Source organism: Panthera leo, chromosome D3 (genome assembly GCF_018350215.1).
Source record: "Panthera leo isolate Ple1 chromosome D3, P.leo_Ple1_pat1.1, whole genome shotgun sequence".
In the NCBI taxonomy this organism is placed as follows: Eukaryota; Metazoa; Chordata; class Mammalia; order Carnivora; family Felidae; genus Panthera; species Panthera leo.
The window spans coordinates 80,564,069-80,578,848 of NC_056690.1; the positions used below are offsets into that span (position 1 = coordinate 80,564,069).

A 14,780-nucleotide genomic window follows, 5' to 3' on the forward strand; every position below is an offset into this window, starting at 1 on the left:
CCAGTCACTAAGTACTGTCCACATGCAAGAGGAGTGGAGTTAGGACTCCTCTCTTGAGGGGAAGAGTTTAAAAGAATTTTATGGAGTCTTTTTAAGCCACTGCAATGATAGATGTGGTTATATATTTCGCAAAGGCATGTAATTGGCAACAGCCAAATTTGTACTTACTTCTCTGCTGTTTCAACGGTCTTAGAGTTAAAACAGGTGTTTCTGTTACTCTGTAGATGTTCCTGAAAATTTTCCTGTTCTCCACAATTGTAAATGAGAAATAAAAGTTTACGGGAAAATGCAGTTGGAAGGGGGTAGGACTCTAAGTTCATGCATCTTTATAACCAAAATACTAACAAAAGTAACGATGGGGCTGCAGGAGCTAACCCAGGCAGCCCAGGCAGGCTGGAAGTTGAGTTGCCTTAAGGAATATTAAAAATGCACAGTAACAGAACAGTAGTAATGCTGTCTTGTGGGTGCAGAGACGGTGTATTTACTGTGGGTCTTTCCCTTTGCTGTTGAAAGTTAGAATTCTACCAATCTGGCTCCTTTTGCCTAGAGTAAATCTTTATGAACCAACATAATACAGCATGTTAAAATGACACCAGTCCTCTGTTTACAATCATATGAGCTCATTGGTATTAATGAATCACATACTGTAGCAGAACAGACCGTAGTTTCCCTTAAATGAATAAATACTTTGAATCATTTATTTAGTAAAATTCTCTGCCGATAGATGAAACTGAAGTAGACTGCAGTAAACATTGCTGTGGTCAGGTCTCTATCTCAGCTTGAAATAGGGCTGTTGAATCTTTTGCTTTTGCTGTCTATCTTTCCTCCTGCGTCATGTAAGAAATGCCTTAAACCTGCAGGGAATTAGAGTAACATTGCTAAAGTAAAAGTTTTCACGACCGATCCAACTTTGAATTGGCAGGCGTTGGTCACTTGGTGTTGTCAATATTTATTGGAGCATGGGACAGTTGGAATTCCTCCGAAATGAGAAGTTTGAGAGTTGGCAGGGAGAGAGAAAATAATTCCTATGTCATAGAATAAAGAAGTCTGACGCAAAGGAGGGTGCACGTGGCTGATTGCCTAGGTGTAGAGTCTTATTCATCTCCATATTCCCCGGAGCCCTGTTTGGTACACAGCAAGTCCCGAGGGCGTGTGTGATCTGGAACACCCAGGGAGGGAGCAGACAACAAGGATATTGAAATTCACTCAGAACAAGACAAGGAGGGGTTTGATTCAGGCTGGGATGTTTAGGGCTTTCCAAGGACAGACTGATCTTACCATTAGGCTCCAAGACTATTCAGGCACTTTGGGAATTTTTCTAACTAGAGAATAAAAAACCTATCTCTGTTGATGTGTCCATACTCTTCCTCTCTCTCTCTATATATATGTGTGTGTATATATATATATATATATATATATATATATATATATATATATATATACATACATATCTCCAGGATATATAGTCCACTCTATCTGGTGATTTGTTCTGGGACTTTCTGTAGGATTTTTGTGGAGTTGGGAGAATTGAAGGGCTGTCTTTATGTACCCCTGTTGTCTTTTTCATTAATTTCTACTCACAGATCTACATAAATGTGACAGGTTAACATGTGTCCTCAAAGCCATTCTCAGATGGGGCTAAATAAAATGTCTCCTTTGCATTCATTAGTCTGTATGTAGGCTTGTGTGTGTGTGTGTGTGTGCCCATGCACACACACGTATACATATTTAGATCAGATCTCTCGTTAGCCTGTGTTACTTTATTACATTTGTGGAGATTGGAGTTTCGAAATCTAGTAATCTTGCGCTTCTTTCCGACAGGAAATGTCTGTCATGTAGAAAGGAGCTCTTAGCCTGGGAGTCTGAGCGTTTTCTTTCTGGGTGTAAATGAACTAGTACAGAAGGGGACAAGCGACTGACTGTGGTCTGATCCATCATTGGCAGCCTTTGGCAAGTCGTGTCTGATGTGAAGTCTCCTGGGCTTCCTATCTCTTTGTGGGGCATTAGCATCTGGTGACTGAACAATTCAGCGGGGCCCTCAGCTCCCTTGCGGGTGGCAGCTGTGTAGTTGTTTGCTGGGCACCAAGTTTAAATAGCTGAACCACTGTTACACTCCATGCTGGCCCGGCCCCAGCAAAATTATGTAGTGTGCAGTATCTATTTTATAAAACATTCTGATGTACCGGGAGAAAGAGGAAGTGAAATTCAAACCTGCTGGTTTTGTTATTTCTGCCCAAAGGTATGTATTGGGATGGTTCCAACACGCTGGATCTCTTGAGATCTATTTTTGGTGCTGGTGCTCTTTTCGTTTCCTTCTCCAGTAGGTATTAGACATCTACCAAAACTACTTGGTATTTATGTTAGTTCTTAATATTCATAAGAATATAATGTCTCTTGAATATGTTTCTTCTGCTAGCCTTTGGCAACTAGGCAAATTTCCAAGTAAATAGAACGCTTCTGGCTTGGGTCCTATGCGAGGACACGTGTCTCTCATTAATTTATTTCTGAGAGTGGGTTTCGGTCCTCTTTGATACTATACATTCAATGTCTACAACTGGCAATGTTTTTCTCCTTGTTTATAACGCTGTGACACGTGAGTCACAGGAGTTCTCCCATCTAGTTGATGGGACTTGTCTGCAAGTCATTCTGCCAGATTCATTTCCAGCTTGGAAATAAAGACTCTTAAGATCTTTCCCAGTGCCCTCTTTGTCTCCGAGGCTCAGTGCATCTCCCTGTGTCTCTGTCTTCCTGAGGCACAAGAGGCACCACTCACCAACCTTCATAGAATTGGCATTAAGTCTGTCTTTGAGGACTTAACCATTGCCACCAAGTAGTATTTTCTTATTAGAAAAGTTACTTATTTTCCATCTCCTTAATAGTACGTGTACATTGAGTCAGTGTAGAAGGAAGAATGTCATCAGTTAATTTCATTACAACAGATTAGTTTCATTAAATGCCAAATCTTGAAGGTTATTTTCCTATCTTGGTCTGTAATGTTTTCTTCTAAGTGTACTGAAATTAACTCGAGCCATTTATAAAAATCTTGAAGTCATCCCTTTTTTAAATGTAAACAAAAATGGTGGAGGATATAGAAGAAAATAACACTTGGGTTGTAACAGAGGAGTTAAAATGGTCGTTTCCTTGGGTTTTAAGGAAAAAGCTCTTCTTCGCCCAAAATTAAAATGCACGTGTGAGGTAGATGTGGTAGTTCTTACCATAGTTGTATTACTGCACATTTCAGACTCTCTCGATTATAAATTAGGTCGTTGCCCATAATTATTCTCTGTGGTCCAGGTGGTTTATCTGGTATGCCAACGAGTTGAAAACTCATTTCTTTGGACTCAGATGTTTGCGTGTTTGTTTCAGGAAAACCCCACAGCACTGGTGGCTCTGAACGGATTCAGCTCTCAGGAATGTATAACGTCCGTAAAGGCAAAATGCAGTTGCCGGTGAACCGATGGGCCAGACGCCAAGTCATCCTGTGTGGGACCTGCCTGATGGTGTCATCTGTGAAAGACAGCTGGGCCGGAAAGATGCATGTTCTGCCTCTCATTGGTGGAAAAGTAAGTTTAAAATGAACAAAATGCTAACGGGTTCCCCAGTGTTATTAAGCTCACTTTGAGCCATTTCTGTAATACGGGGTCCATGGTTTTCACTCATCTGAGGTCTTACTCAATTCCTGTTTTGCTCCACCAGTGGGCATTGTTGAATGGTGGAGTTGTGGAAAATGGCCACGCATCGGCTCACGCGAGGCCCTGGTGACGATCACTTTATTGGTACATGCATCTTATTTACAGACCTGAAATAGAGCAACTAAAAGTCAGTGTTATATTTTAGGCTACAGATGAGAAGTTATTCTTTATTAGCAGACATCGCTTGATATCTTGAGTATATGTTGTGTCGGATAGAATAATGATCCTTAAGTCCAGGGCTTAAGGATCATTCAAGCATTCTTACCAAAGGTTAGACTCTTTCTCTCTTGCATGAATCTTTGATCCAACTTTGCCCTACCTCTCTGTTTATTTTTGTTTAGTGACCAGTGAAGTTAGCATTTTTTAGTTTATCAGTTTAGCCATTCATAATTTTTGAAATTGAAATGTTACCTTGTTTCAGAGAAGAGCTGTGATATGGCTGATAGTTATTCCCAACATTGCTAGATGCTTTTCTTTGGGCATGTCAATTATTTTATTCTTATCATTTATGAAATAGAACCAAATTGCTTGGGAAAATGTTACATTCTTTTTTTTGCCATGTCAATTTATTAATTCCCAAGTGTTGGTAGATGTATCATTACCATAATTATATGTTAGTATTTCCTGATTTTTAAATGATAGGATAATCTTTTAATAAATGGGAAGGCAAATTTGGATGAAGAAAAGGGTGTGTGAAAATTGGGGGCATATTAAGCAAATATTTTCTTTACTGTTTTCTTCCCTGAATGGGCATGGGAAAGACAGCAGAACGTGGAGGATATAAATCATAGAGGGGAAAATAAAAACACCACTTTTGTTGAAGTGAACTTTTTAAAATTGGCAAATATTTGATCTGTTTATTCCAGGGATTAGGAATGAATTAGGTAAAATCAGATGTGTGCAGTAGTAAATGCCATTATTATTCACTTGCTATGTAGCAAATTCATTCTTCATTCATAATTTAAAGTAGTCTCTCCTTATGTGAATAGCCCATGTCAGTTCCCTACCCGCCCCTCTGCTATTAGACAGTCTAATCCTAAGAAGACTAATACTTGATCATTTAAAAAAGATTCTGGCCAGGCTGCAAGGTACATTTAGATCTATTTCAGTCATCTATTTTGAAGCCATTACTTAACTTTTGTCTGAGCATTGAAGAGTTACTGGTGTCTTATTACTGAAGATTTTGTCCTTTGGATTGAATTCTGAAAAATTGGTCATTGTTACTACTCCAATAGGTCATCATTAAAAATGCATATTTGATGTTTGATGCCCTGTTAGGTCAACAGTCTATTTCTTTCTTCTCTATGATGTTAGGTGTTTGCTTAGGCAAATTTAATATAACTATTTATTAAATAACCTCTGTGGGGAAGCCACTTTGCTTGGTGCCCCAGAAATACCAAGATGGATAAGTCATCATCCCTGCCTTTGAATTGCTTATAATTTACTATCCGGAGACGAAGGATGGACACTATAAAATCTGCTCTAAGAGAGATGCAAAAAAGTAGTGCAGAGAGATTACATTTTGTTCTGGGGGAATCAGGGAATTCTGTGATGAAGGAGGTAGCAATTATGGTGGAACTTGAAGGGTGAAAAATCTTTTGACATATGAAGGAGATGGCCAGAAAGATTATTGTGCTCAGAGAAGCTGAGGCAGGAAAGTAGTGGAATGTTCAGATAAGGTTCAGAAGATCAAGTTATAATTAGCATTTTCATTCAGGGCTAGAGACTTGTCTTGTTTCCCAGGCCTGTTATTGGATGGACTTCTACCATTGAATGAATTGAAATGGCTTCCTTTTCTCACAGACAAACCTTGTAAAACCTGTTTTGTACTATGCCTTTAAAAATAATTGAGTATGTCGAAAAACAGTCTTTTAAAACCTGTTGACCGAGTTAGGGAAAAATAACTCACTCTTTGCCGTCTGAGTTTTCATTAATGTGTATCTGTTCCTTTTTTCATTCTGCTCATTCCGTTTTATTCTGTTGAAGGAAAAGCTAAGAGTAAATGGAAGGTTTTTGGTTTTGTTTTTAAAATATTTATGAAGCAGAGCTAGAAATGAAGTGTGAGATAGATTGGCCATAACCTAGCAATAATTGCTGATAAATCAAACACAACACTACTTGAGCATGATCATTAATTCACATTTTCAAATGTCGAATTCCAAATATAAAGCTAAATGAAGCACTCTTAAAATTTCATTGTTGGGGAAAATTATTTAATAGATAAGTTTCTATTCATTGTGCAAGTATTACATTATATTTAATTTATCCTGTAGAATTTAACATCGGTTTTTAGATGTAACATTTTAATATTTTACTTAATATTTGTTAAATTATGATGCATAATAAATTGAATAACCATTTACCTACTGCTATTCAGTTTAGGAATCACAGCCATATAAACACCAATGTTTTCTACCTGTGTTCTCTTTACATCTGCCCCACTGGTATCCCCCAACCCCAAAGGTATCCACCCATTGTCCTAGAATATGTATTCATCATTTTCTTTTTTAAAATAAGTTTTATGATGTAACTATGTTTTGCTTGTTTTTGATCTGAATGAAATTGGTATCATACCATGTGTGGGCTTCTGTGATTGAATTTTTTCACTCAGTATTATGTTTCATAATAAGATTCTATGTTGCTTTCTGTATGTGGTTTTCATTTCTGTATAACGTTTCCCTCTGTAAGTGTTCTAAATTCTCATAATTTCTTAAGTAATTTTCCTGTTGGACATTGGGTTGCTTCTAGTTTTTTGTCATTATAAATGATTCTGCCAAAATGGGCTTATGTTGATATACCTCCTGGTACACAAGTAGTTTTTCTAGGACAGTAGTTCTCAGAGGTACTGTGCCCAAAGGGGACATTGGATAATATGTGCAAGTGTTTTGATTGTGAAGTGACTGAACAGTCAACGTATCAGTTGATGTAAGCTAAATTATGCTGTGGTGACAAATCCCCCCCAGATGTCAGTGACTTAAATTTTCTCATTCCACTAAACGTCCACTGTAGATTGGTAGAGATTTCTTTTTTCACATAACTGTACAGGGACCCAGCCTGCTCTGCTCCCTTATAACATTTGGAACATGCAACCTTCCTTTGGTGCTTAAGCAAGGGAAGAGGTAACTGGAGAGTCATAAACTGGCTTTTGTATATTTGGATGCAGAAGTGGCACATGCCACTTCTGCTCGTGGCTCATTGGCCAGAAGTAGTCACATGACTTCACCTTGATTGCGGAAAGTCTGGGAAACGTGGAAAGTAGAGTGTTTGGTTAATACCAATATATTTGGTGCAAGGGGACACTATCGGCCTTTACAGGGCAGGGGCTCAGTGAAAAAAAAGTCACACGAAGTATTAGACAGTCCTGCACAATGTACAATGAACTGTTTAATTCAAAATCCTTAAAATAAACTACTTCCTTGAGAAATACTGCTCTTAGATACACATTTAGGGGTGCAGTTACTGGACTATAGGGCATATGCACATGCTACAAGATGATGTCAAATTGCTTTTCAAAGTTGTTGTACCATTTTACACTCACATCAGTGTACAAGTGTTCCTGTTTCTCTGCATCTTCACCAAACTTTATGGAGGTATAATCGACAGACATTAAACTGCACATTTTGATGATAATTTGATAACAGTATAGCTAGCTAAACACACCCATTCAACCATCACCACAGTGAATAAGAATGATCATATCACCCTTGAAAGTTTCCTTGTCCTCCTTTTATCCCCCTTCCTTCCACTCTTTTCCTCATCCTCCAGAAATCACTGGTCTAATTTCTGTCTATATTGATTAGCTTAAGTCCCATTAAAAAATATTTTGTCTTTAGTGTATAGAAATACAGCTGGCTTTTGAGTATTGATTTTATATTCAGCCACTTGGCTAAATTTTCTTATTTATTCTAATATACTGTCTATAGAATCTTTGGAGTGTACTATGTAGCTAATCATGTAATATTCAAATAATGACAATTTTTTTCTTCTTTAATACATATTTGTGTCTTACTGTAATGGCCAGGACTCTAGTATAGTATTGAGTAGAAACAGTAGATACTTGTCTTCTCAGTGATCTTAAAGAGAGTGGTATATCATCATTAACACTGAAGTTTGCCTTAGATGTTTGATAAATACACTTTGTCAGCTTGAGTTGTTATTTGTGTTCTTAGTTTGCTGGGAGTTTTTATCATGAATGATGAATGGGTGGTGAATGTTACCAAATGCTTTTTCTGCAGCTGTGGGGATGATCATATGGTCTTCTCCTCGTCCTCCTCGTCCTCCTCGTCCTCCTCGTCCTCCTCGTCCTCCTCGTCCTCCTCGTCCTCCTCGTCCTCCTTCTTTTTTTAATGTTTATTTATTTTATTTTTGAGAGAGACAGAGACAGGATGCTAGTGGTTTAGGGGCAGAGAGAGAGGGAGACACAGAGTCCAAAGCTGGCTCTGGGCTCCGAGCTGTCAGCACAGAGCCCAACACGGGGCTCGAACCCATGAGCTGTGAGATCATGATCTGAGCCAAAGTCGGACACTTAACCAACTGAGCCACCCAGGCGCCCCTGGTTTTCTTCTTTAATTTGTTAATGTGATTAACGATTTTATAGTTCCAATAATGTTAAATCATCTTGCCTTTCCTGAGGTAAATCCAATTTGTTTTTGATATAGTTTTTTTCCTTCTGTATTTCTGGATTGTGATGCAACATTTTGTTCAAGATAAGTGTTCATAACTGAGACTCGCCTATAATTATTTTTTTCTGTTACTACTCTGATCTGTTTTTGGTTATAGAATAATTTGTGGTATTTTTCTTCATTTTTTGTTGGGTGGATGAGTTTGCACAAATTTGGAATGTTCTCTTTCTTGGAACTTTGATAGAATTCATCTATAAAATGATATGGGCCTGATATTTCTTGGGGAAAAGTTTGTTTATTCAGTTTCTTAAAAGATTATAGGACTATGTAGGCCTTCGGTTTTTTTTCTTTCTTGATTTAGTGTTAGTAAAATGTATTTTTCTGAGATTTTGCCACAGAATTGTTTATAATGTTCTTTTTAATCTCTGCTTAATCTGTAGGCCTATCTCTCTTTTCATTATTAATGTTATTAATGTCTGTCTTCAGCTGATATCATGAACTAATATCTGTTGACATTTACTTTGTTATTAGCCTTTTCAAAGAACTAGTATTTTGTTAATGTTCATGTTCTCTGTTGTATATTTGGTTTTCATGACATTAATTTCTGCTTTTTGATGTCACCTTTATTATGGCTTGAATTTATTCAGTTTTTGGTTTGGTATTTTTCCCCCTAAGTTCTTGTGACATGTATCAATCAAAATAATTTTCTGCCTTCTTTTCTAATGTGAGTATTTAAAATTATAAATGTTCCCCTATGTACTGCTTTTGTTGCATTCCATAAATTTTGATATGTATTTTTTTAATCGTTCAGTTCTAAGACTATCTAAATTTCTATTATTATTTTTTTTTTTACTTAGTTGTTTGGAAGTGTGTTACTAGTTTTCTAAGTACACTTGGATTTTATTTTATTTTAAAAAAAATTTTTTTTAATGTCTTTATTTATTTTTGAGACAGAGAAAGACAGAGCATGAACAGGGGAGGGGCAGAGAGAGAGGGAGGCACAGAATCCAAAGCAGGCTCCAGGCTCTGAGCTGTCAGCACAGAGCCTGACGCGGGGCTCAAACTCACAGACTGTGAGATCATGACCTGAGCTGAAGTTCGACGCTTAACCGACTGAGCCACCCAGACACCCCAGTACACTTGGATTTTGAATGGAATTTTTATTATTGACATCTAACTTTTAATTGCCTTTTGGTCCCAGAACATAGTCTGTGATACTGATCTTTTTGAAAATTCTTACTCTTTATGACTTGTGATCAGTTTTGTAACTGCAGCATAGGAGCTTGTGGAATACCATGTTACTTTATTGTCTGGACTTTTCCTGCTTAGGAAGCATTTACTGGGAGTGGAAATTTGATTTGACTGTATCGCTGCCTTATTAGGACTTGAAAGTTCTTATGGTAGAGTTTTCTTTCATGTTAAACTCAATCTCACGTTAAATTTTTAAAAACTTACTTAACACGCTTGAAGACCTCTTTTTAAAAAAGGTTGTAATGCAGACTAATACAAAAGTCGCTCAAAGTAAAAATCCTTCTGCAGTAAAAATCCTTAAGTCTTAAGTAAAACTCCTCCCAAAGGAAGGAAGAACCCCAGCAGCCTATTGTGAGGATATAGAAAGATAAGAAAGGGTGTCTGTTCCAATCTAAACAGGAAGAAGAGAATTTGACTACTGTGGGGAAATCTAAAGAAGATAAAACTCCCCATTTTCGATTTCCTTGTAATTCAAGTTGGTTAGTCAGACTCGGGAACTTACGTGTTTTAGGTATTAAGAGGAACATATATGGGGAAAGATGCAAATCTGTGTAGGCTCACTGACCTAAGGTATGGTTAATGAACTATGTAAATGGTCTGCTTTCCTGATGCGTTTTTGTCTCTGTTTTTATAGGTAGAAGAAGTGAAAAAGCACCAGCACTGTTTAGCATTTAGCTCCTCTGGACCCCAAAGCCAGACTTACTACATTTGTTTTGATACATTCACAGAGTATTTAAGGTGGCTTCGACAAGTCTCCAAGGTAAGTGCTTACCCAAGAATATTTTTCAGCTTCTAGCTGGCTAGAGTTGCTTTCTGCTTTACCCAGTTCCAGAGTATAGTATTATACTTAATATTTTTTTTAGTTTTCTGAAAGCTCATTTTGGATGAAAAGTAGCCAACTGAAAAATTTTTAAATTGTGCTTCATTTACTGGGTTCTGTTTATCCCTAAAAAAAAAAAAAAAAAAAAAAAAAAAAAAAGAAGAAGAACTCAGTGGGTAGACTGGCATTACTATCTTAATGTTGTAGATAAAGAACGTAGACTAAGAATATTTAAGGGACTGGCCCAGGGTCGGACAACTGCAAAACCACAAAATACCCAGAGAAGTGTTACAAATTTCCCCTCTTCCTCTATTTTTTCATTTAAGTGGTTTAATCTGTGCCACTCCCTTTCACCTGTCCAACTTCTGCCTTTCAAATGGCTTAATTTCTTTTCACATCATCATTTTCTTGACTGTTTAATAGTCTCCTACTTAAATGAGATCACCATGACCTGTGAAACAGTATACCTGTGTGTGTGTGTGTGTGTGTGTGTGTGTGTAATGGAAGCCAGAATAAATGCTGGTATTTCAGGTACTCTGTGTGAAGATGATTTTTACATCACATTTATAGAATTATGTGTAAAATGGGTGGGTTGCAGTACTTTGTGCCTTGGTTTTGGGTGTGTTTATGAAATGATGAAACCTCTCTTGGGTGTAGAAACATTACACTGGAATTTGCTTTCATATTTTTAAATTTATAATCCAGTTTGCTATCCAAGTTCAGTGTGATCCCAACTGCTGTATGATGTAATTGTTTATCAAGTGAATGAATAGGGAATAACTTTGTCAACAGTTAACAGAAAATTCGAGAATAATGTCTAGAAAGACTTCTTGAAATACTGGCTACATGTGAATTGTCAAGTAAAAGCTATGTTGTCTGATGACGCAATGCACTTAAGAACATTAGTGCTTCCTCCTTTTAGAGAAGAAGCGATGGGCAGAATGCAGATTGATAGGGACTCAGAAGATTCTCCCAACCTGGTTGGCCAGTGGAGGTTCTAATTGCATAGGGCAGCATCCTGCTAGAGAAAATGGGAGGGATGACGCTTCTTTCGGCATGCCTGTAGAATTAATGTGCTATTAGAGGCAATGAATACATCTGCATGGTCGTTTTAAAATTACTTTTGTGGTCGCAAATGTGAGGAGACAAATATTAAATAATACTGTGCTTTTACATTTAAATTGTTACATGGGTTCAAAGCAGTAAGTCAACGGCCTACACTCTGTTTTATTCGGAATAAAATGCCAAACTGTGGTCAAAGTACATTGAATTTTTTTTCTGTATGGAGATGTTGATTGATGGACGTGTTTATTTTAAATGTTTATTTTTGAGAGAGAGCCCATGTGCACGCGTGGGGGAAGGGCGGCGTGGAGACAGGGGGTCGAGAGCAGGCTCTGTGCTGGCAGCAGTGAGCGAGATGTGGGGCTTGAACTCGTGAACTGTGAGATCGTGACCTGAGCCACCCAGGCACCCTGAGATGTTGATTTTTTTAAATAAACTTTTTATTTTGGAATAATTTTCTATTTAGCGAAAAGTTATACAGATAGTACAGGGAGTTTCCATGTGGCCCCACCCAGTTTCCCAGAGATCTTACGTTACCATGACAGAGTTGTCAAAACTAAGAAACCAACATTAACACGTTACTCTGATCTAAACTTCAAAATTTATTTGGATTTTACTGGCTTTTTCATTAGTGTTTTTTACTAGCATTTTTCATTCTCCTGTCCCAGGATTTACTCCAGAGTACCACATTTCATTTGATTGTCATGTCTCCTTTTTCTCCTCTGGTCTGTGGCAGTTTTTCAGTCTTTCAGTGGTTCATATGACCTTGACACTTTTGAAGAGTGTTGGTCAGGTATTTCCTATAATGTCCTATGTGGAGATGCTTTGACCTTTTAAACCAAATGCAGTGTCATAGTCAGCTGCTTTACATTCTTTTTGGAACAAGTCAGAGGTATAAATTCTTAAACATGGATAAGGATGTGAGTAAACAGGTAAATTATCAAGGTTATCAATGACAATTGTTTTGATTAAAACAATAATAACAAAAAGATTAATAGGTATTGAGTTTAATTAACATCCACCCAACTGATAAGTCACTGTTCTAAAGATAGCCAGCATTTATGAAGCACCTTCTGTAGTCAAGTATGTGTTTTATGCACTGGGATATATAGCAAAGAACAAGTCTAATTCCTCTCTCTCGGTAGCACTTACATTGGGGAAACAGATGATAAATAAGCAAACAGACAAGAAAGAAAACATCAAATAATCACAGAGCTATAATACAAGTTATAATGACAAAGAATGATGAAGAATAACTTTTTTTTTAATGTTTATTTATTTATTTTGAGAGTGTGTGCACATGAGCAGGAGAGGGGCAGAGAGAGGGGGAGAGAGAGAATCCTGAGCAGGCTCTATGCTGTTAACTCAGAGCCCCACGTGGGACTTGATCCCATGAACTGTGAGATCATGCCCTGAGCCGAAATCAAGAGTCGGACTCTTACTTCCTAAGCCTCCAAGGCGCCCCTAAACTGGAACTTCAATGAAAAGAAGTATCCAATTATTTGAAGACCTGGTGGGAGGAGCTTTCCAGGTAGTTGGAAAAGATGGTGTGAAAGTCCTAATACTAGAAAAAGGGACATGATGTCAGGGAAGGCAGGGATTTTAGGTTCCAAAACAGGGTAAAGACTCTGGACTATATGATTGGCATAATGGCAAGCCATTTGAAAGACTTCTCTTTCAGAAAGTTACATAATCTGACACTGGCTGCTGTGTAGTGAATGGATTATGGAGGACAAGAAGAGAAGCAAGGGGTGGGGTCTGACTGGCAGGAGGCTCTTATGGTATTTTCCAGGTAAGAGGTGAAAGGAGAGATGGAGAGAAGTGGATAGATGCATTTGGGGATGTGTTTTGAAGATTGAGAGACAGGATTACTGATAATTACATGCAAAGCATGAGGAAAATTTTGGGATAAAAAAATGCCTTCTAGGTTCTTGATTTGAATTGCTAGGTAAATTGTAGACTCATTCAGAAACCACAGCACTAATTAGACTATATATGCACCTTTAAAGCAATGGAAAAATACAGTTTTTAACCTCGAAGAGTTTGTTTCTAGAGAGACAGCAAAGAAGTGAAATGAAAGAGAGACAGCAAAGAAGTGAAATGAAATGAAAGTGAAATGAAACTAGAATGAAAGATTATGAAATGCCTCTTAGAAGAGGTGTGGAAATTGTTGATTTCTAACTGGCAACTGTAAATGTCATATGTTTGACTCTCTGCTGTTGCTGGGTGGCTGACATGCCATCTTCATAGGATAGTGTATTTGTAACAAGGTACTGTCTCTGATTATCCAAACCATGAATAGATGCACCCATCAGGACTCTCATAGGAGAGGCGGGGGTTGGGGGAGAATTGTGGCCCAGGATACATGATGGTGGCAGGGTGAAGTGTTGGTGTGAGTCTTCCTCTTCCACTGATTACTACATTGCCATTAGAAAGTGTTTGATATGTAATGTAGCTACAAGAGAAGATAATTCACAAGCATATCCATCCACAACAAGACTCAGCTTACATCTCACACAAGTGTCTGTGAGTGCTTCCAGGAGGGTGGTGGGGGGGGGTGGAATTTAATTACCTTAAGTTACTAGTGTTAACAAGTAGTTAACTAGTAGTTAACTGGTATTAACTAGAATGAATTTGAATTAGAACCTTAACCTCCTTTCCTTTCAGAAAGGCTCTCAGTGTTTGGAGAAGTCAAATGGTGTGGGAATAAGGAATTTAGGTTTCAAACTAAGGTAGACACGGGTTCCACCATTCACGGACTCGGTCACTGTAAGTTTCTAAATTTTAGGCTTTCTCATTTGATAAAGGGATTAGCAATAGTACCTCCTAGGGCTTACGTCAGAGGTGGACATGATAGTCTTATACCAACACATAGTAATTCTAACTTTGTGTGTGTGTGTGTGTATGAGAGTGACTGACTAAATACAGAAATAAAATAATTTTATGGCCATCATTCCTGCTGTTACCATTGATTGGCCAATCTTTTTTTTTTTTTTAAGTTTATTTATTGATTTTTGTGAGAGGGTGAGTGAGCAAGCAGGGGAGGGGCAGAGAGAGAGAATCCCAAGCAGGTCCCATGCTGTCAGCACTGAGCACAACATGGGTCTCGAACCCACGAACTGCGAGATGATGACACAAGCTGAGACCAAGAGTTGGGTGCTTAACTCACTGAGCCACCCAGGTGCCCCCCCAGACAATCTTTTTATTTAAAAAAAAATCTTTTTTAATGTTTATTTTTGAGAGAGAGAGACAGAGTGTGAGTGGGGGAGGCGCAGAGAGAACGGGACACACAGAATCCGAAGCAGGCTCTAGGCTCTGAGCTGTCAGCACAGA

The 14,780-nt window shown here is 38.0% G+C and overlaps 1 protein-coding gene across 1 annotated transcript in view; it reads left to right on the forward strand.

The window, feature by feature from the left end:
• The window catches only part of PHLPP1 (PH domain and leucine rich repeat protein phosphatase 1), a 212,508-nt gene that overhangs the window by 100,306 nt on the left and 97,422 nt on the right, over positions 1–14,780 (forward strand). Inside the window, exons 2-3 of the mRNA XM_042909413.1 lie at positions 3,367–3,563; positions 10,200–10,325. Coding sequence (XP_042765347.1) covers positions 3,367–3,563; positions 10,200–10,325 — 323 coding nt within the window. The remainder of the gene's footprint in view (positions 1–3,366; positions 3,564–10,199; positions 10,326–14,780) is intronic.